The 24,076-nt window shown below is 33.3% G+C and overlaps 1 protein-coding gene across 1 annotated transcript in view; it reads left to right on the top strand.

Annotated features, from left to right (window-relative positions):
• LOC115519855 (solute carrier organic anion transporter family member 6A1-like) overlaps window positions 1-23,765 on the top strand; it is a 142,376-nt gene extending 118,611 nt beyond the window's left edge. Inside the window, exons 5-8 of the mRNA XM_030323754.1 lie at window positions 351-538; window positions 18,641-18,705; window positions 20,624-20,761; window positions 23,464-23,765. Coding sequence (XP_030179614.1) covers window positions 351-538; window positions 18,641-18,705; window positions 20,624-20,761; window positions 23,464-23,600 — 528 coding nt within the window. The 3' untranslated portion in view covers window positions 23,601-23,765. The remainder of the gene's footprint in view (window positions 1-350; window positions 539-18,640; window positions 18,706-20,623; window positions 20,762-23,463) is intronic.
• Window positions 23,766-24,076: the final 311 nt, after the last annotated feature.

The raw sequence follows: 24,076 nt of genomic DNA, 5'->3' as shown, positions 1-24,076 counted from the left end.
CCCCTGCTACTTTGATTTTATTTTCTTAGTTTCTTTCATGCTTATTCTGCTCCAGCCACATTTGTCTCCTTACTTTTCTGTGAATGTGAATATTTTTGCTGAATTTTTTAGATTAATAGAATTTATCCTAAATAACTCTAGTTAAACACACACACACATTTTTGTTACATAAAATACCTAGAATGTATCATTAATATTTCATTTCTAAATAATGAATGGCAGATTTAATGTAAGAATATTGACTAATAAAACTAGCTAGTGTACCTGTAGTTATTTTATTTTATAATGATAGAAGTTGTTGCTTTATGACTATATTTCTAGAAGATGGTTTCTTGTTTTAATTTTCATAGACATACTACAATTGTTCTTGCATTCAAGAAGGATTAACAACTGCAGATGACCAAGGTGATTTTATTGACGCTAGACCTGGGACATGTGATGCAAAGTGCTATAAATTACCTTTGTTCATTGCTTTTATCTTTTCTACGATTTTATTTTCTGTTTTTTCTGGTATACCAAACACCCTGACCATCCTTCGGTATGTATATAATTCAAAATCATTGTTCATTTAATTTATGAGAAATGCAATTTTAAGAATATTTTAGAATATTGTTATAAATGAGTCACTTTTTGTTTCAAAGTGGCAACTGTGAGAAGGGAAATTGATTATATTGTCAAAATTTATATATTTATTTCTCTGTTTTAACTATTTGCTTAAAATTTGTGGTTATCACATTTAGTTTTAATTAATTAAATTTAACTTACAATATGGTAAATTCATATATAGGAAAATTGTTACGTTGTCAAAATTCATGTGTATATTAATTTTCTCTCTTATCTAATTTTTTTACTTAAAGCATATAGAAATCACATTTAGCTTAAGTTTAATATAAAACTAAATTTTGTACTTAATTTAAGACACCTGGAAATTTTATGAATAGAGGATAAATCTTAATTTTAACACAAATGTGATTATAATGTTGATTCATTAGTTAAGGTATTTATTGAGTGTTTGCTTCTATATTAGCCAATTTGACTATGAGAAAACATCAGTGTCATTAGCAAAGGAGCGTAATAACTTAAAAAAATGTAGAATTTCAGTACACAAATATATCCTAAATTAAAGCAACATTTGAAATGTATTTTTTCTGAATATGTGAAATACATGTAATATTTCTTTTTATCATGTGGCAAAATAATTGGTCACTATTTTCAATTTTTTTTCAAAAGGCTAACATAAACTCTAGGTCATGAGGAGTGATCTGTTGTTCCCTAGGAAAGCAGGCTAGAAAACATGAATAAATATATGCAAAAAAAAATCTGAGAACTTGGGGACATGTGGTTTCTGTTTTTAATTAACTTGCAATTTAGATGAGAGTCAAAAGTTGGACTTATAAATCCAGTGAAGCAGCTTTTATAACCATTCATCTGTGTCTGGAGTAAAATTACAGGGACCAATAAGATATATACCTTGCCTTCAAGTTTCTTAGAGTATTGTAGGGAGAGAGCCGAAAAGAAGATGTACAGTGGATATTTAGAGGTGTCTTGATTAAAACTTAGACAGACTGACCCAGGAAAAGGTGGAAGAAATGGTAATTTTTATCTATGATGATTTGGAAATGCTTATAGAAGATACAGTACTTGAACTGAGCTATGAATAAGCGATTTGTCATAATGCCTGCCAATTATGGAAAAGTTCTTAACAGGAAAACTGAGCAGTGAAAGTAGAGGCAAAAATGTGTGAAGTATCTTGACAAGGAATTTGTTATGACAGAAGTAGCATGATGGTAAAGGGACAGGGAGATTTGGGCTCCATAAAGGTGAGATCATGGAAGGCTTTCTTTGCCATATTAACATGAATGATGTTATCCATTTTGCAGCTGGAGGCCATTGAAAAAAATAAACCTCATAAGTAAAAGTGATCAAATATGTATTTTAGATAGAATACTTTGAAGATGGTATAAAAGATAAAGCTGAGGGGGAAACAAGAAAAAGGAAAATAGTTGGGATACAGTTTTCAAATTTAGTAGTGGTATTTAAAGTTAGAAGTGATAGAATGTATTTGAGAAATATTTAGTTTGGGTAAAAGCGCAAGATTATTACTTTGATGTTCCTCATATAAAATATTTAAAAAATTAGGATTATGTGCAGACTTCCAGTCTAGGGAACTAAATGAATGACAGTCCATTAACTGAGATGAGAAATTCAAGCAGAGAATGCTTAGATTGAATATAATCTGTACAATGTTAAACTTGCCTTATGTAAAGATCAGGTGAAACATCCAGGTAAAAATTTCCAGCACTGAGATGAGACAGATGATAGTAATAGTCCAAAAATTCAGTTCTCAGTCTTATCACTTATTCTAGTAAGTAATTATATAGAGCTATAGGGAAAATAAAACACACATGTATGTGTGCACATGTGTGCACACACTATAGTTTCTGTAAATAATGAAATTGGTAAAAAAAAAAAAATCACAAAGTTGAAATTGCGTGTGAGTATTGCCAAAATTGAAGCAGAACTAGAAGCCAACTTGTAGATTCAAAAGGATGTGAAATGTGGGGAGGATCTCAATATTGACAGATCTGATCTCTGGCATTTATTTCTGCTCAGAAGGAGAAGGCCCCACCTTAGAATGGAAATTTTGGGAGCACAACCTAGGTAGATAAATTAAGGTAGACGCTCTCTGGAAATAATGAGAGAAAAGCCTTGGAAAATGCCCAGGTGGTCTAGACATAGCAGATCTCAAAAAAATGCCAGCAAAATATTACTTCTATAAATGAATACATCACCTTGGAAAGCAAGAAAAGTGAAGAGATCTCAGAAGTGCATTGATTGTAGTAGAAGTTCTTTGGAAGCAGGCCGTATTTGGAGAGGTAGAAGAGGTGGAACGATACATAGGAATCATTCTTAAGTCCTCCCCTATGTCACAGAGGAGATAACTTCAGTTTTGAAGCTTGGAAACCCTGGCTTAAGTTCCATTCTCACAACCTGCCTCTAATTTAAGACAACTCACCTCATTAAAATATGAATAAATGGAAAAGAAAAAAGTTCTGCCTACGTACAAAATAACTATAGTAAAAGAAATGGAACTTATTAAGCATTACTGCACACAATGAAACTCAGTAGAAAATTGTTCACGAATCAGATAAAAATATAAATGTAGCTATATGTAAATTTAGGCTAAAAAATTAACAATTATGGCCACAAAATGAGAAAAATAGCTAGAAGAAGGAAGCTATGGAATGCAAGCTGACAGAACTCAGGAACAAAATTAAAAGGAAAAAACTTAGAAATGAAAACTAAATTAGAAGCAAACAGGGAAGAAAAGACAGCATAGAAACCAATGTGGAGCATAGAAATAAGGAGGGGGGATGAAGAATATAGAATAAAAATAAGAGAAAAGCATTAGATAAAAGGGACAAAAATAAGAGGAAAGGAAGATCTGACATAGGGATAATTGAAGTTCCTAAAGAAGAAAACCAAAACAATCCAACAATAAATATTTAAATTTTTAGTTAAACTTCACTGAAATACGATATTTAGTAAATGCTGGAATAATAAGCAATAATAATAATGAATAAAGACTGAAATAAAAAAGATTTGTGTTTACATTTTGAAATGGCACATCAAGTAAAACTAGGGAAATTTACCCAAACCAATAAACATTGAGATACAGTGTATTAAAACTGTTATATTTAAAGGTGAAGAAATAGTCCTTCTGTCATTAAAAAAAAAAAAAAAAAGAGGAAAGCAAACAAGTTTGGCACCAGATTTGTCCCCAGCAGCATTCAGCTCTAGAAAACTAGAAACACTTAAAAGATCACTGAGGAAAGAAAATGTGAACTAATTATTTTGTCATCAACAAACTGCCCTACAATTATAAACAGCTTTGATATGGCAGAACTGGGAAATGTTGTTAAGAGATACTTCTTAAGAACTGAAAGCAAGACAAGTTATAATTAGCCAAGATACATGATTAGGAAAACTTTGATAATAGGTCCGTTGGTGAGCGTTGGATAAGTTAAAACAAACAGATTTAACTACTTATATTTAGCTAATATATTTTTTAAATTTAATTAATTTATGCTAGAACTAAGACATATACTAATCCGAGCATAAAGGTAACAAAATAGAATGCAATATATTATGCTTTGATAAAGTAGAAATTATACCACTAACAAAAATTGGGGAAAGAAAATGGGTCAAAAGAAGGACAAGCATCTTGGATACCTAATAGATAATAAATGGGGAGTCAAGGGAAATCATCTTAATAGACATTATAATGAAGCATAATATATTCAAAAGAGTGCACAGATCACAGGTATACAGTCTGATGGAAATTTTACAAAGTAACCACCACCAGTGTAACCACAGTCCAGTTCAAGAAATCAATAATTATAAGTATTCCAAAAGTCCTTCCACTAACTCCTTTCTTGTCACCAACCCCTTCATCACTTAAGGTTACCACTATCCTGACTTCTATCCTGAATAGGTTAGTTTGTTCTGTTGGAACTTTATGCATATAGGAGATGATAGCACGTAGTCATTTGTGTCTGTATTGTGTTACTCAACAATATGTTAGTAAGAGTCATTGTTGCATATAAAATAAATTCATTTTCATTGCCCTGTAGCAGTGCTGTCCAATCGTATTTTCTAAAATAATGAAATGTTTTGTATATCTGTTGTCCAAAATAGTAGTTTCTAGCCACATGTGCATATTGAGCACTTGAAATGCAGTTAAGTATGAATGAGGCACTGAATTTTAAATTTTATTTGGTTTTAATTGACTTAAATTTAAGTAGGCACATATGGCTAATGGTTACCATATTGTATAGCATAGTTTTATAGTAGTCCATTGTATGAATATACTAAAATTTGTCCATTTGTTCTTTAGTTAATGTTTCCAGTTCAGGGCTGTTATGATTGCTATTTCTTTTCTTTTTCTTTCTTTTTTTTTTTTTAACATTTATTGATTATTGCGAGACAGAGAGACACAGAGCGTGAGCAGGGAGGGGTAGAGAGAGGGGAGACACACAATCCGAAGTAGCCTCCAGGCTCTGAGCTGTCAGCACAGGCTCAGAGCCCGACACAGGCTTGAACTCATAAACTGTTAGATCATGACCTGAGCGGAAGTTGGTCGCCTAACCAACTGAGCCACGCAGGCACCCCTATGATTGCTGTTTCTATGACCATTTTTCTATTTGTCTTTTGGGAAACATATGAACAGATTTCTATTGAGTTCATATATAAACAATAGAAATGCTAAGTCATAGTGTTTACATATATTGGGCTTTTTAACAAATTTTAAAAGTATTTGCACAAATCCATTCTTCTAGCAGTCTATGATTGTTTTCAAGTTGAGCAATTTTGATGGGTGTGTGTGTTAATATTGTGATTTTAATTTCCTTATTCAGAGGACTGATACTATTGAATATATTTTCCTTTACTTATTAGCCATATGAATATGTAATTTTGTTAAATGTCAGCTTGATTTTTTTGTCTATTTTTAAATTGAGTTGTCTGTTCATTACTGATTTACAGGGTTTCTTCCTATACAGTATCTATACCCCAAGTTGGGGGTCGCTTGTCATATATATTCATAACAAATATCTTTTCCAACTCAGTGCCTTGCCTTCTCAACAATGGTGTCATCTTTTGAGTGAAAAATTTTTTTTTTAAGTTTTAAAAAGCATTTCCATTGATATTTTGTTTTTTTTTTGTTTTTTTTTTATATATATGAAATTTATTGACAAATTGGTTTCCATACAACACCCAGTGCTCATCCCAAAAGGTGCCCTCCTCAATACCCATCACCCACCCTCCCCTCCCTCCCACCCCCCATCAACCCTCAGTTTGTTCTCAGTTTTTAAGAGTCTCTTATGCTTTGGCTCTCTCCCACTCTAACCTCTTTTTTTTTTTTTTTTCCTTCCCCTCCCCCATGGGTTCCTGTTAAGTTTCTCAGGATCCACATAAGAGTGAAACCATATGGTATCTGTCTTTCTCTGTATGGCTTATTTCACTTAGCATTACACTCTCCAGTTCCATCCACGTTGCTACAAAAGGCCATATTTCATTTTTTCTCATTGCCACGTAGTATTCCATTGTGTATATATACCACAATTTCTTTATCCATTCATCAGTTGATGGACATTTAGGCTCTTTCCATAATTTGGCTATTGTTGAGAGTGCTGCTATGAACATTGGGGTACAAGTGCCCCTATGCATCAGTACTCCTGTATCCCTTGGATAAATTCCTAGCAGTGCTATTGCTGGGTCATAGGGTAGGTCTATTTTTAATTTTCTGAGGAACCTCCACACTGCTTTTGAGTGAAAATTTTTTTATTTAATTTATTTATTTTTATTTTTTAAAAGTTTATTTATTATTTATTTTGAGAAAGAGGTGGGGCAGGGGCAGAGAAGAGAAGAGAGAGAATCCCAGGCAGGCACTGTCAGTCTACACTGTCAGTGCAGAGCCTGATACGGGGCTTGAACCTATGAACCATGATATCATGACCTGAGCCAACATCCATGCTTAACCAACAGAGTCATCCAGGCGCCCCACAAATTTTTTATTTTAATGTCCTGTGTAGGAAATATTTCCCTAACCAAATTATGAGGACATTTCCTATGTTATTTTAATAAAAATTATAAAATCAGTAATTCAGCTGGAAATAATTTTTTACTTAAAGGCTGTCCTTTCCTGGGGCACCTGGGTGGCTCAGTCATGATCTCATGGTTCATTCAAGCCCTGCATCAGGCTCTCTGCTGTCATCACAGGTTTCAGATCCTCTGTCCCCTTCTTGCTCTGCCTCTCTCCCACTCGTGCTCTCCCGCTCTCTCTCAAAAAAAACCATTTTTTTTTAAAGGCTATCTTTTCCCTGCAGCAGTGTACCAACAGACTATATATGTGGATCTATTTCTGTACTCTGTTCTGTTCCACTGGTTTATTTACGTATCCTTATACCACTATTACACTTATTCATTCATTCATTCATGCATTCATTCATTTATTCATGTATTCATTTATTTGAGAGAGAGAAAGAGTGCACTCATGGGGAGGGGCAGAGAGAGGGAGAGAGAGAATCCCAAGCAGGCTCAGTGCTGTCAGCATTCAGTTTCACCAAATCTGAGATTATGACCTGAGCCGAAATCAAGAGTCAGTCACTTAACCAACCCAGCCACCCAGACGTCCCCAGTATTAAATTTGCTAATATTTTGTTTAGTGTTTTTGCATCTGTATTCATGACTAAGGTTGCCTTATAATTTTTCCCTTTTTATTAATGTGCTCGTTAGGTTTTGGCCTTAATGTTCTGGTCTCATGAAATGAGTTGGGAGATATTTCCTTTTTTCTTTGTATCTGGACTATTTTATGAGGGTGTAGATATATATATGTATATATATATATATATATATATACATACATACATTTATATATTTAATTAATAATATATATATTTAATTAAATATTTGGAAGAAATCACTTATGAGGGTGTAGATATATATACGTATATATACATATATACATACATTTATATATTTAATTAATAATATATATATTTAATTAAATATTTGGAAGAAATCACTTGTGTTGTCACTGGGGATGGGAATTTCTTCATGAGGTTTTAAATGGAATGCTTGTGTGTGTGTGTATGTATGTGTGTGTGTGTGTGTGTGTGAGAAAGAGAGAGAGAGAGAGAGAGAGGGAGAGAGAGGGAGAAAGAAACTAACCTTTTTGCATTTGTCTTTATAATTCCTATCATTTTACTTTTATGTTTATTATGTTTTTATTTTATTCACATATATCTTCTGTATATTTGTATATGTTCCTTTTCTATCCAAATATGAATATAGCTGCATTCCAAAAGTCTTAACATGTATTTTTCTCATCCTTTCAATTCAAATATGCCTTTCAATGTATTTTTTACAATTTTAACCACATGTTATTTAGAGGTGTATAGTTTAGGGGCACCTGGGTGGCTCAGTTGGTTAAGCATCTGACTTCACCTCAGGTCATGATGTCACAGCCCATGAGTTCGAGCCCTGCGTCAGGCTCTGTGCTGACAGCTCAGAGCCTGGAGCCTATTTCAGATTCTGTGTCTCCCTCTCTGTCTGTACCCTTCCCCCAATCATGCTCTGTCTCCCTCTCAAAAATAAATAAAAATTAGAAGTGTATAGTTTAATTTCTAAATATTTGGAAATTTTCTTGTTATATTTTGTTACATATATTTACATAGACATAAATATAATTAATATTCTATTTATTTTTAGTTTGAATCCACTGTGTTCAGAGAACATGTTTTTATGTTTTTTTCCTTGAAATTTCTTTGGACTTACTATTATGGTGCATTTGTCCATTATTTCTGTCATTTTTGCTATATACATTTTGAGGCTTTTATTAGTTGAAAACAAACTTAGAATTGCTACAACTTCTTGCTTTATTGACCACTTTATCCCTTGAAATATTCCTTTTTATCTCTAATAACTTTTTGTCTTAAAATTACTTTTTATGACATTAATATTGCTTTATCAACAATATTCTTATTAGCATAATATACACTGTTCCATTCTATTACTTTTGATCTTTCTCTGACCATGTATATTTAAGGTATATCTAGTAAGTAGTATACAGTTGACTTAAAAAAAAATCCAGTCTAACCACTTAGTTTTCAAACTAGAGTATATAGAGTATTAAATTAAAAATAACTGCTGGTACATTTGGATTTTTCTCTCATTTTAGTGTATGTTTCAAAATATTTTCTACTCGTTCTTTTACTTCTTTTGAATTAAGTTATTTTAGTTTTCATTGTTTTCCCTTTATTATTTTGCTAATTTTGCATTATTTTATTCTTGTGGTAGTCAAGACATTATTAAAGTATATATAGTTCCTTAGAGTCAAATTAAATTAGTGCTTTTGCCACTTCCTGGATAATTCAAGGATCTAAGAATATTTTAACTCCATTAACTCTCTTCCAACCTTTTATTATTGTTGTCATGTATTTTGGTGCTACATAAATTTTATAACCTAAGAGTGAAACTGTATGTATGTTTAATATCATACTAACAGAATCAGAATCTTTATTTTTTCCTACATTTTTGTGCTTTCTTCAGAGATCATTTATTTCTTCCAGAAAAAATTCTTTTACTGTGGGTCTGGTGGAAATGCATTTTGTTCATTTTTTTATTTGTTTAAAAATGTCTCAGGGTTCCTGGCTGACTCAGTCAGTTAAGCATCAGACTCTTCATTTCCACTCAGGTCATGATCTCGGGGTTTGTAAGATCGAGCCTCAGTTCTGGCTGTGTGCTGACAGCGCAGAGCCTGCTTGGGATTCTCTCTCTCCCTCTGTTTCTGCCCCTCCTCCACTCGCATGCATGCTTTCTCTCTCTCTGTCTCAAAATAAATAAACTTCTTTAGAAAGTCTTTAAATCACCTTTATTGTAAAATTATATTTTGATTGTTTATGGAATTTCAAGTTGGTGGTAATTTTAGTACTTTAAAGAGAAATATTTAACTTTCTTTCTGACTTCTATGAGAACATTTTGTTACTCTTCCTTTGAATGTAATATGCCTTTTCTCTAGATGCTCTTAACATTTTTCCCTTGTCCTTGGTTGTCAGCAATTTTAATATGATATTCCTTAGTATGATTTTGTTTATGTTTATGCTGCATGGAGATTTAAAATTTTCTTATGGCTTTGAAAGACAGGCTTGTTGTCTTTTCCACTTATCTATTATGATGGTAAGTGTATTTATTTGCTAGGTGGCCATAGAAAGGTATCACAGAATGGGTGACTTAAACAGCAGCTGTTTATTTTCTCACAGCTCTGGAGGCTAGAAATCTGCAATCAATGTGTGGGCAGCTCTCCTGAGGGCTGTGAGAGAAGGATCTGTTCCAGATCTCCTTGGCTTGTAGATGGCCATTTTTAGTCCAGTCTTTACATGTTACAGTCCATATTTCATGTCAGTGTACATGTCAGTGTCCATATTTTCTCTTCTAATAAAGACACTCTCATATAGGATTAGGCCCACCCAACTGATCTCATTTTAGTTTGATTACCTCTCTACAGCCCTGTCTCCAATATGATGGCATTCTGAGGTACTTGAGGTTAGGATTTCAGCATATAAATTTTGGAGGGACACAATTCAACCCATAGCAGCAAGAAACCATCCCCAATTTATCACTTACCAGCACCACATTATCTTCATGACTCTGTGAGTTGACTGGACTCAATAAGGTAGTTCTTGATTGGGGTTTCTCATGAGCTTGTGGTCAGATGCCACATGACACTTACTCATCTGATAGCATGACTGGACTGGATTTCCAAGACAGCTGACAATTCAGGCTAACTTTTGGTGGGAGCCTAACTGGGGCTGATTGACCACAAGTAGCTTCCTTATGTGACTTGTACTTCTGCTAACAAAGTGTTATAGTTCCAAAAGGGGGTGTCCCCAGCTTTAGTGTTCCAAGGGACCCAAGCATAAGCTGTAAGGCATAAGCAACAAGGCTTTATTTGACCTAGGCTAGAAGTCCAAGAATGTTACTTTTATGCATTCTTTTTGCTAACAAAATCATTATGTTTCAGGAAGAAGATCATTAGGTTCCGCTTTTTGATGTCACGTACAACTAGCATGTATACAGAAAAAACAACAACAAAAAAAGGAATTGATGACCACCATTTTGGGTGATTATCTACCACACCCACTTTCATTGATTTAGGAGAATTCTTACATATTGTTTCTTCAAATATTCCTTTTGCTCCATTCTTTCTCTATTCACCTTTGGAATATTAATTATACATATCATAAACCTTTTACTGTGTCCATGTGTCTCTTACTATCTTTTGCATTCTATTTTTATTTGTTTTTATGTTTTGTGCTTCAGACTAAGTTTTTTCACTTTTCTAATTTCCGATGTATTAATCCTATCTCTACCTGCTTTTCCAGTTACCTACACTCTAGTTTACTAATTATATTTTCATCTGTGTTTAACGAGCTATGAAAGTCACCTATTGAATTCTTAATTCTAATTAGTGTATTTTTCAGTTATAGAATTTCATTTCCTTTCAAGATTCTAATTCTCTGAAAAAATTCTCTGTCTTATCATTTATTTTCTTGGGTATATTAATTCCCCAAATTTAAAATCTCTGTTAGGTATCTAGTATCTGAATATTCTGTAAAACTATTATATTGTATTTTTTTCTCTTGGCCCTGTCTTTTATAATTCTGTAATTATTTTTAATAATATATGGAATTTTGTGTACTAAGAACAATAGAGGCTAGAGACATTAATAACTCCACTTTTTTTTTTTTACAATAGCTTTATTTAAACACACAGAATTGGAACAGTTCCCTGTAATCCAAACAGGAATTTAGTTGGTTTGAGGTTGGGTTTAAGTCTCTAAAAGTCCTTATCAATATCCAGATTGCTTTTATCCTAGGGTATAGTCTATTAAGAAATCCTGAGTGAAAGAAACGTATGTTAAACATAGGATCCTTCATTTTTGGTGAGAGTTGAATGCTAATGTTTGTCTTCCAGTTACAATAAAACTTCCAAGAACAATATTACCAGTTCTTTTTATATTGTATTAGAAATAATAGCCAATATATTTAGATGAAAATTCAGTAAGCTCCAGTATATGAAAAAATAACACACACTTAGAGCTACATGCACTCATGCACACACACAGACACACACACACACACACACACAAATTCAGTTAAAATTAATTTTTTAACCTACATTAACTGGAAAATGAAAACAGACTAAGGTCTGTAGTCTGATTAACTAAATAAGTGCATGTCGTTTTCCTGGTTTTAATATTATATAATAGTTACATAAGCTTTCATCACTGGGGGATTCTGGGTAAAGGAACACATGGTACTTTGTACTACTTTTATAACTACCTGTCAGCTTCAGAAATAAATAATTTCAAAATAAAAAGTAAAAAAAAAATGAAACACACACATGTACATACACACACATATGAATATTACAAAAATAGACTGACTTAACAGTTGGGGAAGATGTATTCAATATACGGATAGAAGACCTGACATCACCAATATATTAGTTCTTTTTGAGTTAATTGATAATTTTAATGTAATAATTAATAGAATAGAATTATTGGACTTTAAAATCTGATTTTAGATCTCTTAGGGAAAAACAACAAGCAAGAATAGCTTGGGAATCTTAAACAAAGGAACACAATAATGGAGCTTTAGTCTCATAAGCTAAAATGTACCATAAAATTTTAATTATTAAAACAATATAGTATTGATTTGTGAATAGAATGACAGTAAGTCTAGAAATAGATCTCAAATTATATGGGGATTTAATGTAAAATGAAAGTGAGATCTTAAAGAAGTGAATCAAAGATTCATCTTTTAGAAAGTGGTTTGAGTGGGGCACCTGGGTGGCTTAGTTGGTTTAGCATCTGACTCTTGAGTTTGGCTCACATCATGGTCCCAGGGTCATGGTACTGAGCCCCACATGCCCATGTTGGGCTCTGTGCCGGGTGTGGAATGGGTTAAGATTCTCTCTCTCTCTCTCTCTCTCTCTCTCTCTCTCTCTCTCTCTCTGTGTCTCCCCCAACTCCCAGCTTATGCTCTCTCTCTCTTTCTCTTTCTTGTAAAAAAAAAAAAAAAAAGAAAGAGGTGCGCCTGGGTGTCTCAGTCAGTTAAGTGTCCGACTTCAGCTCAGGTCATGATCTCACAGTTGGTGGGTTCGAGCCCCGTGTCGGGCTCTGTGCTGACAGCTCAGAGCCTGGAGCCTGGTTTGGATTCTGTGTTTCACTCTTTGCCCCTCTCCTGCTCGCACTCTGTGTCTCTCTCTCTCATAAATAAATAAGCATTAAAAAAAATAATAAAAAAAAAGAAAAGAAAGAAAGAGAAAGAAAGAAAATAAAAAAGAAAGAAGGGGGAAAGAAAAAGAGATTTGTTTGAGTATAATGAGATTGTCTTCAGGGGGGAAAAAAAATATCCAGAGTATAAACACACCAGAGAAAACTAAAGTGGAACAAAGATTAAAAAAAAAAAAGTGTTAAGCAATACAAGTGCTAGAAAAAAAAATTGACTCTGGGTGCCTGGGTGGCTCATTTGGTTGAGCGTCTGACTTCAGCTCAGGTCATGATCTCAAGGTTTGTGAGTTCAAGCCCCACGTTGGGCTGTGCACTGACAGCTCAGAGCCTGGAGCCTACTTCAGATTCTGTGTCCCCCTCTCTTTCTGCCTCACCCCTGCTTGTGCTCTGTCTCTGTCTTTCAAAAATGAATAAACATAAAAAAAAATTAGAGCTTATCTCTTTTTTAAAAAAAAGAAAAAAAATGTACTTATTTCACTATTATCTTTAAAAGTGCAAGGTATTGGGGTGCCTGGGTGGCTCAGTTGGTTAAGTGACCGACTTCTGCTCAGGTCATGATCTTGCAGTTTGTGAGTTCGAGCCCCGCGTTGGGCTCTGTGCTGACAGCTCAGAGCCTGGAGCCTACTTCAGATTCTATGTCTCCGCCTCTCTCTACCCCTCCCCTGCTCACGCTCTGTGTCTCTCTGTCTCTCAATAATAAATAAATGTTAAAAAAGAAAAGAAAAGAAAAGAAACGAGCAAGGTATTTCCAACTATGACTCAAAATGTAAAAATGGGAAAGACTGAAAAAAGGTACTCCATAAAATTAAAAATAATAACCAAAGTCAAAATTCAAGCAACAATAAGTATAAGCAACTCTTATCATATAAAAAGATTAATCCCTCTAATAAGTAAAGCTCTCTTATGATTAACAACTCTGTAGAGAAGTGGAAAAGCATCAAAGAGAAAGCAAAAATGCAAACGTGAAGGAATGTTCAGCCATACCCATAATAAGTGACATAGAAATTAAAATTTTAATGTGATAGTATTTCTTATCTAGGTGACAGGAATAAAACTTTGATTATAGAATCTGTTTATGTGGCCGTGTAGAAACAAGTACCTTCATAATATTGCTTGAAAGAGCACAACATAGTACATCTCCTGTGAAAGGGGATCTTTAATACCTAAAAAATTTGCAGATGTGCTTATCCTTTATGCCAGCACTTATACTTCTTGAAATCCTTATTGTGGACATCCTGTAAACAGATACATTTACATCTGTAAGCTTATCTATATCATATATGTATATGTTTCTATTTCATATATATATGATATGATATATAATATACATGGGTGTATGTGTATGTGTGTGTATGTGTGTGTATATATATATATATATATATATATATATATGAAACAAAACAGTGGGAAAAATCTAAGTGTGAAGGAGCAACAGACTGGTTGAATAAATGATTGCATTTTTGCACATGAAATGTAATGCAACTAAAAAAATTAATAGGGTGGAGCTCTATATTCATGTAGGAAAGGATCTTAATATATTGTTACACGAAAAAAGAACAGTGAATATAGTATGCTACTTCCTGTGAAGAAAGAAATAAATATAGAGATATGCATTTACAGTTATTTGTATTTGCATAAAAGAACACTGGGTATAAAAAAGAATGTAATTAAAATGGTAACCTAAAGGTAACCAAAAGGAGGGGGCAGAAATAGAGGTAGATGAGAGCAAGGGTGGAAGCACATTTCTTCAGCATGTTCTCTTTATATTGTTTTGCTTTCCAAAGCATGTAATTATACTACAAGTTCAACAAATAAAGTTTAATTTTAAAAATACAATAAGATTCAAGGTCAAAGACATAAATTGTGAAATCGTTGTCAAATGAGTGATAATTAGAGTCAAGGAAGAGGGGTAGGATGGAGTTTGTAGTAAGCCAATGGTCCTACAGAGGGCAACAAGAAAATATGGGTTACATGATAAAAATAATACATTTAAAGGCAGAGGACTAGAGGGATTAAAATTCCAGAGAGAGCAGAAGTTTTTAGAGGTGAATTGGAGATCTAAAGCTGTCCCTGAGATTCTTGGCCAATTCTTGATGAAGGCTAGATCCTGACAGTCTGGACTAGGTCCAGGTAGAGGGTCACCCCTGGGGCAAGCAAACTGGCAGAGTTACTGGTGATTACATGGGACTAAGAATGACAAAATTGTTTTCCTCTGGAGAAATTTGTTGCAATCTGACGCTGTGTGAAGTAAAGTCTAAACAGAAAAGTATCCTAACTTGTCTGTATCTCTCTATCAGGGGTTCATTAAGAAAAACTAGTTCTTCAATTCTTTCCTTTCCAACAGAGCCCGACTTGGGGCTTGAACCCACAAACCGCAAGATCATGACCTGAGCCGAAGTCGGCGGCTTAACTGACTGAGCCACCCAGGCGCCCTCCACCAAAAAAATGTGTCTTGACTAATAAGTATTCAATTATAATTTTAAAACACACTGGAAAGAAACTGCAGTAAAATTCGATGAGAAAATTATAGGATGGTCTAACTCTGCGTGAGGATTCAGAGAGGGTGTTCCTGAAGAACTGATATTTAAGCTGAGCCCTGAGGGATAGGGGATGAGTATTCACACAGTGGGAAGGACAAATGTGAAGATTCCGAGTGGGAGAAGTAGCTTTGTAAGATTGTTGTGTTATAGAATGTCGTGAACAAGGAGGGTAATGAAGGCAAAAGTGAGGTGTGAAGTGGCATCCAGTAAGACTGATGTGATAAGGCTGACTCTTGTAAATGTTTTTTTGAAATTCTAGGTTTTATCATAAGAACAAGGGGAAGCTGTTAAAGGATCCTACGGGGGACAGTGAAGTAATCAGAGTTTCACAGTACAGAAAAATCACTTTGGCTCTTAGGTGGAGAGTGGGCTGAAAGTATAAGGATGGTTGTTGGGAGATAAATTAGGAAGTCATTTCATTTTTTTTTTTTTTTTTTTTTTGGTTTGTTTTCAGGAGAAAGAAATAGACTTGGAATAGGCTGGTGGAATTAGAGATTAAATATATATATTTTTTAAATCAGAGAAAGGACCAAAAAATGTATTTTTAAAAATCACAGTATTTGGTTATTGGTTCTGGTCCATGAGGAAAAGGATGGGATCACAGGTGCCTCTTTTCACATTTTGGACTTGAACACTGCATGATGGTGGATGACAGCTCCACTTGTGATGGGGGAGCACTGGGGAAGGAGCAGCTTTTGTGCAAAACAGGAATTTAAATCTAGAGCTGATGACTTATAAGAATGATGTGGAGTGGAAATAAAAGTTTAGAAGTCATGAGAGATAGTGGAAGCTGCCTTTTTGGAAGTACGTTTTGGAAGAGTACTAACAAATTTTTGTTTATTCCATGATATTCTTAAACACCCTATTATAGCCTTACTTATTAGACAATATACAAAAAACCATTCGCTTCATTCATTTTCCATTAAATATTTTTAATACAAAGCTATTATTTATTTTGTGTTATTCATTTAACTGATGGAAAATCCTGGGAACCATTAATCTTTTTATCTTGGATATCAGAAGTGAAGATACAAAAATGCTTCTTTTTTAAAAGTTTGTTTATTTAATTATTTTGAAAGAGAGAGAGAGAGAGAGAGAGAGAGAGAGAGAAAGAGAGAGAGAGAGAGAGAGAGAGAGAGAGAGAGAGAATCCCAAGCAGGCTCCATGCTCAGTGCAGAGCTTACATGGGGCTGGATCTCATGATTGGGAAATCATGACCTGAACTGAAATCGAGTCGGAAGCTCAACCGAATGAGCTACCGAGGCGCTCCCAATACATAAATGCTTCTTAATAATGCTACTTATGAATTATGGTCAGTTCTATATATGCTTCGGAAAGCAATGATAATCCATGTAAGAAAACTACATGTGCTAAATGAAGCAGAACACTCAATTATAGTTAGGGATATTATTAATATCTCCACTTTATACCAAGACCTATCCTAAAGTGTAGTTCTAAAATGTGACACTTTCTTTTTCCTCCCTTAAGAATCTGCTTACTATGGAAGTATAAATTATTTTTTTATTTAAAAATACCATTGGGGCGCCTGGGTGGCGCAGTCGGTTAAGCGTCCGACTTCAGCCAGGTCACGATCTCGCGGTCCGTGAGTTCGAGCCCCGCGTCAGGCTCTGGGCTGATGGCTCGGAGCCTGGAGCCTGTTTCTGATTCTGTGTCTCCCTCTCTCTCTGCCCCTCGCCCGTTCATGCTCTGTCTCTCTCTGTCCCAAAAATAAATAAACTTTGAAAAAAAAAATACCATTATCTTTTGAGGATTGGTTAATTTGTTTTCATTTTCCTAGGAGTAAACATTTGAGGAAAGAATATTTCCACCAGGTTGATATGGGTGGAATTATCTTACTTTTCGTGAGATAGTCACAAAATATTGTATGAATGCTACATTTTAGTATATTGAGTTGTTTGGATGAAAATATTGGTCATATTAGTTCATTGTGCAAGTCCTAGAACAAGGAAAAAAATGGTAAGCAAAGAGTTTTTTTTTTTTTAATAAAATGTAGTTTTTATTTTTTTACTTCCTAAAATGTTCAATGGTTTGTTATTTTTTATTGTATTTTCAATTGAGTCTCCAAACTGATATGTGGTTTTATGCATTTATTTTATTTTATTATTTTATTTTTTTTAACGTTTATTTATTTTTGAGACAGAGAGAGACAGAGCATGAACGGGGGAGGGTCAGAGAGAGGGAGACACAGAATCTGAAACAGGCTCCAGGCTCTGAGCTGTCAGCACAGAGCCCGATGCGGGGCTTGAACTCACGGACCGCGGGATCATGACCTGAGCCGAAGTCGGCCGCTTAACCGACTGAGCCACCCAGGCGCCCCTTATGCATTTTTTTAAAACAAATACTTGCTTTGACCTATAGGAAATACAGAGAGCTTCATTTTTTATATTTGCAAAATTATTTTTGTTTATTTTAGCTTTTGAATAGTGAGGGTAACAGAGGTCCAGCAGGAAAGAGAAGGGGCTCTCAAATTAGGATAATTTAAGCAAGGTTGAAGAAAGTGGCTATTTAAAATGTGGGTGGAGTATAAGAATCATAAGGTATATAGTGCAGTACCCCTGGTCTGTTACCACTTGCCCAAAAGAAAACAAGGGTAGGAAAGAGAGAGACCTGTAGAGAGGACTGCTTTGCCTTGTGACCTAGTCAGCAGGATTTCACTCTGGGGAGAGAAGCTGGGAAGAAACACCTTGACCTCACTCTCCTTCCTCACTCCCAAGTACCCAATTGGCAAACTGTAATGAGAAGCCAGAAGGCAAGAGAGCCTATTGATGTAGCACATTTAGATCAGTCTCTCAAGACAGAGATAAAGGTAAAGAAATGTAGAGTGGATCTCACAGGGGAAAAAGGAGAAATATAAAGTAGTGGATGTGCACCTCGAAATGGATAAAAGGTAAGTGTGATAGTTAGTGCCACATTTTTTTTCAGCAAAGGAAAAAAGAGGCTGGGACAGAGGGTCTGGCCCATAAATGTTTCCTCCTTGTGAAGAGCAAGAAGCTTTGGAATCAGTTGGCAAGGGGAAGGATATGAAGAATTGAAGGAATTGTACTTCTTTAATTCACCTAGATTGAACTCTGTTAACTGGCTAAAGATTTTTAGTTTAACTGATGAAAAGTAAAAAAAATAACAAAAAATTTACAATAGTAATAAAATAATAATAATAACCTAGCAAATTCTCTAAAGTTATTAATAGCAATGTTTTGATAATATCATTACTCTTTGCTCGCAGGATTGTATCTGACAATCAACGTTCTTTGGCCTTGGGTTTGGCCTTTGTGTTTTTGAGAATATTTGGTATGGACTTTCGGCAATCTTTTATTACAGTGAATTGTTGATTTTTTGATATGTGCGTCTACATGTATATTTAGAATTTCAAATAAATAAAAATGGTAAACTGACACAACACAAGTGAATGCGGGAGCTGCTTTGCAGAATTTAGGAGACAATATTTATGTAAAAAGACAACACATAATGCAAAGCCGATCCTGTCATATAAAATATGCATTAATACTATATTTGATCAGACAGGACAGTCTATTTGATTAGATGTATATTCATCAATCTTGTCCAAGTGGTTTGGTAAGCTGAAACAAAACACATAACCACAATATTGCTTGCATGTTTGGGGAGTCACTGACAACATTTTCGTTACCAAAGACTCTGATGTTTTTAAGGACTTACAGCCAAAGAAAAAAATTGTTTTTCTCAGATGGTAATGCACTCTGTACTTCAGGCTTTCTTAAAATAGCAAAAACTAGCTTTCAAATCTAAATTATCTACATTATGACTGTATTAGCACCCCTGATTCAAAAGTTGATTAAAAATATTGATGGGGCAAGGAAACGAGATTGAACTGGATTGAAGACTGAAAGACATATGATAAATGGAGTCAAGAACATAGAAAAATTTAAGTGTGGCTTGGATAGGGATCAGAGAAATAATTCTATACCTAGATCAATATGTGGGGTTAAAATTGGCTCTTTTAATTAGGAAAAATGAGAGCATATTTTTATGTGAATCATGGCCTGATCGATAAGGACAGATTTGTTTTGGAAGACAGAACCTAAGAAACAGCTAATGCATAAACAGTTTCTAACATGAGAAAGGAAGCTAGTGAGACTGATACATTTTTGTTGGAAGAGGGTGGAACAAGATGATACTTTAGATACAGACTGCCTCTATATCTAACAGTATTTTGCCAACAGATAATTTGAAGCAGAGGATAGATATTATCTGTTTTCTGTTTAAAAGATAACTCTGCTTCTGGAGGGAAAAATACTTATAGAAGATAAATGTGAAGGAAAAAAAGGTTTTTGCTGCAGTCTAAACCAGAATTATGTTAAATTGGATTCTGGAGGTTGTGAAAGAGACACAGAAATCAACATATCCAAGATATGTTTAGAGTTAGTGTCCTAAAGATTTATCATGGATTGGAAAAACATGAAGGAAAATAGAAAAAAATGAATAGTAGGCTTAGGTTTTTCACCTTGAACGATTATAAACAGAGTGCCAGCACTCAATAAGATTGGGAGAATTGGTAATCTTTGATAGTGATCTTGGATGGTGGTCTTTGGCAGGAGTCATAAGTCATGAAGCATGAGGACCCTGACATAATGAAGTTATAGTAAACTAGATGTCAGTAAAGATATCTTAGTTCTGAGATTTCAGTTCTAATGTCTTTGGGGTGACTTTTTAAAAAATGACTTCTAATTCATTTTTAGCTGAAATTGTTGCTGAGGAGATGTTGTCTCTGAGAGTATACAGAAATTTACCTAAGGCAGTACACAACTCTTCTTCTGGATATGAGGTCCTCTGAATCTAGGGTTGCTACAAACATACCAAAGCATTTACATTCCTAGTTATTTCTCTCAATATCTTGATAAATAACAGATGTACATTGCATTAAAAAACTAACTTTTCATTGATTGAAAACATAGAGAACATAAAAACATAAACTGATTACATGTATGTCATTCTAAAAATATGAAAGCAACTAATTTTTTATACCTACAGGAATAAGGATTTTTAAAAAATACAGTTTTTTTCCAGTTCTTAATAATCCTACTTATAAGTAAATTCTTAGATAATTTTAAATGATATATTTAAATGTGATGATGGCTAAATACATCAGTTTAATTTTAGAATAAAAATCATACTTATCCTAACCTGTAGTGTTTTCATGGAGCATTTATAATTATTGCATTTTTCATAGGGACTATACCTGGACCAATAGTTTTTAAAATGACAGCAGATATTTCTTGTATCTTTCGGGAGACTGAATACTGTGGGAAAAAAGGAAATTGTTGGATCTATAACAAGATGAAAATGGCCTACCTATTGGTAGGAATATGTAAGTGATACCTTTTAAAGAATTACAGAAAAGTAAAACTGTTTTAAACATGTATGGTTGTTTATAGTAATGTACAATAATAATAAACTACGAACAAATGAATATTTTGATGTTTAAAGAACCCTTATTATATAGAAAATATTTTAGAAACTGAAGTATTAAAGTATTTATATGAATATTTGAGTCACTGCATTAAATACACAATTGTTTTGTGTTGTTCTTGAATAAAGGGTGGTAATTAGCAAAATTTCAATTTGGGAAGTAATTTTGTCCATATACATATACAACCAAGTTGCTTGACCTTGTAACCCTTGCTATTTACATAGTAAAAGATTGGACAATTAAAAAAAATTTTTCACATCCCCAGAGAACATCAGGATACTCTCACCCTACTTACATGTGAGTTTCACAGTCTCTTTTGCTTAATGATGTAACAGCCTACCTAGCAAGTATTCAGTATTTATTGAATAAATAAAAATATGAGGAATTGAGATACTATGGTGGTATGAGCTGTGTTATGGTCAGTTTTGAGAAAATCTAGATATGCTTGTATTACTCTAGAAAATATATATCTTCCTTGATTTCAATTTGTTCATCTGTAAAATGAGGATGTTGGACTATATAATTTCTGAAGTCTTAATCTCTACTAACGTTCAATAATTTTATTGTGTAGATGTTGGTATGATAAATATTTAAAAGTGTTTATGTGTTTTGTGATTTTAATGAGTTCATTAATTCGAAGAAACATAATGATAGACTCTAATATTTAACAGTAACAAATACTTCTGTGATGAACAGTATATAGTGGTGCCTTGTAATTCAAAAGTCAATTATCCAGCAAACTTAGTCTACAATGAACATTGAGTAAAGTAAAATTTTAAAAAACAATTAAAAAGTAAAAAGTGACATTTAAGAAGTCAAAATTAATTTCTCAGAGATAATTCAACAAAACTAGGTTTTGTTCTTAAGGAAGTCCTCTTAAGACACTACTGAGCCTTTTAATATTTATTTTAGATATATATGTAACATGCTTATCTATTTTCAAACACAGCACAAAATTGACAAAGCTGGTGAACTGCTTAGAGATCCTGCTAAGGAGCTACTAAAAGGAGATAACAATAATAAAGGACATAGAGAAATACAGTTGGAAAGGGCAAACAGAAGAAACTGAAATAAGAATGTGCTTTTGTGGCAGTTTAGTGTAAACTTTTTAAAGTTCTGATCGTTAAAAGAAATAATTAATAGACAACCATAGTTTAGAAGGTAAAGTGTAAAAAGGAACCAATGTCCAAAATATATAAAGAACTCCCATATATCAAAATAAGCAAAGGATAAATAATGGAAAAAATGGACAAAAGACTTGAAAGAATTCACAAAATTTAATAATCAGTCAATAAACAATGGAATGGATATATAAATTGTGGTAAAATCAACAATGGAATGGTATATGGCAATGAAAACAGAAGGTACACAACTATATAAAATATGAATTAATCATACATACATAATTTTGAAAGAAAGAAATCAAACAACTGAGTATGCACTCTGTGATTCCACTTACATAATTTTGACCTGCTATAACTATATTTCAAAAATAAAAGTAACCCATTCTGGTTAGTGACTTTGAGGAAACATGAAGGAAAGCTTCTGGGGTGTTGACAGCTGTTTTGTTCTTGATCCAGATGCTGGTCACACTGTGTTTAGTTTGTGAAAAATGTATCTTTAAAAAAAAAATTGAGATGTAATGAAGATGCAATTAACATATATCTTAGGTTTTTAGTTTGATGGCTTTTGATAAATGAGTGCATCTGTGGAACCAGCACCTCAAAACAAGCTGTAGAAATTTATCCCCTGTCCCTTTTCAGTCAATTTCCTTCCTCTAGAGATAAACCTGTTTCAGATTTCTATTACAATATGTTGGCTCTTTCTGTTCTAAAAATTTATGCAAATGGAATGCAGTATATACTCTTTTTTTTTTTTCTGTGTTGCTTAATATTATGCTTTTGGGAGATTCATCCATGTTATTCTATAGCAGTAGTTTGTCCTTTAAAAAAAATTTCCAAATACTGTTTCATTTTGTGAATATACTATAATCTATCCATTCTCTTGTTAAAACTCATTTGGTTGTTTGCAGTGTTGGGCTATTATAAATGTATGAAAATTATTGTGTCATTATAAATGACAGACTCATTAATGTTTCTTTATCTTTTGTAACCACTATAATTGATATTGTCAGATAATTGATGTTGTTGCTCTAGAATATTTTTTACTTTAATTTTCACGGTCTTTTGCATTCTAAGCGCAAGTACTTTTATATAATGCTTGTGATATTTCTGTTTATATTTGGAAAATGGTGATTTTTTTCAAAAAGAATAAAGCTGCATGAAGTGGCTTAAATAGGTTCCAGTTCCTATTGATATTTAAGTTAGCAGCAATGTATTTTTAAGCTTTAGAGTTAATACATTCTGTGAAAAAAAGACACACTTTTTTAAGAAATTTTAAAGCTTTTGTAAACATTAAAAAATCTCCTTTAGTAACTTGATATGTTTATAACATTAATTACATTCTATAATTAGAAAATTGATATTTTAAAGAGATTACATATACTTACCATTTCTTTGGTAAATAGCATTCTTTCCACAAATATTTTTGCTTTAGATAGATTGACACATCTGATGGTTGTTTTTTTTTTTTTAATTCAGGTTGTATTTGCAAAGTAGTCACTATCTTCTTCACTGCTATTGCACTTTGCCTATGTAAATATTTACCAAAGGATAACAGTGAAATCCTGCATATGCCCGTGAAGAATCCAACATTAAAAAAAAAAAGAAAAAACTAATTTATAACTGGATCATTAATGTGGAAGAATTATACACTGTCAGTCCATCAATGGAATGTTATACTAATAAAATTTGAAATAATTATAATATAGTTACATGTTTAATAAATGAATGTGACTCATATGATCCCGTAAGTTTATTATAGTTTGAGTACAAATATAATAATATAGTCCCTGTGTTTTGGATTTTTGAAATATATTGTAAAATACACATTTAATAACCTAATAAAAAGAATACTTTTAATGAAAAATGAAGCAGAAGTGGGAAAATATACATGTTAATTCTGTTAGTGACGTATTAATTATTAGCTTTTGGTTATGTAGGACTACTTAGGATTCATATAGTTTGTTCTTCTTATTTAATTCGGGCTGTGGATGTTTATTTCTCAATAATTTTTCAAAATAAAATTAGATTTTTCATTCCAGTTCATATAATAAAAATTTAAATTAATGTCATACATATTCTCCAAAAGAAG

Source organism: Lynx canadensis, chromosome A1 (genome assembly GCF_007474595.2).
Source record: "Lynx canadensis isolate LIC74 chromosome A1, mLynCan4.pri.v2, whole genome shotgun sequence".
Taxonomy (NCBI): Eukaryota; Metazoa; Chordata; class Mammalia; order Carnivora; family Felidae; genus Lynx; species Lynx canadensis.
Note: the sequence above shows the minus strand (reverse complement) of the source record. Positions and strands in the feature narration are given on the sequence as shown.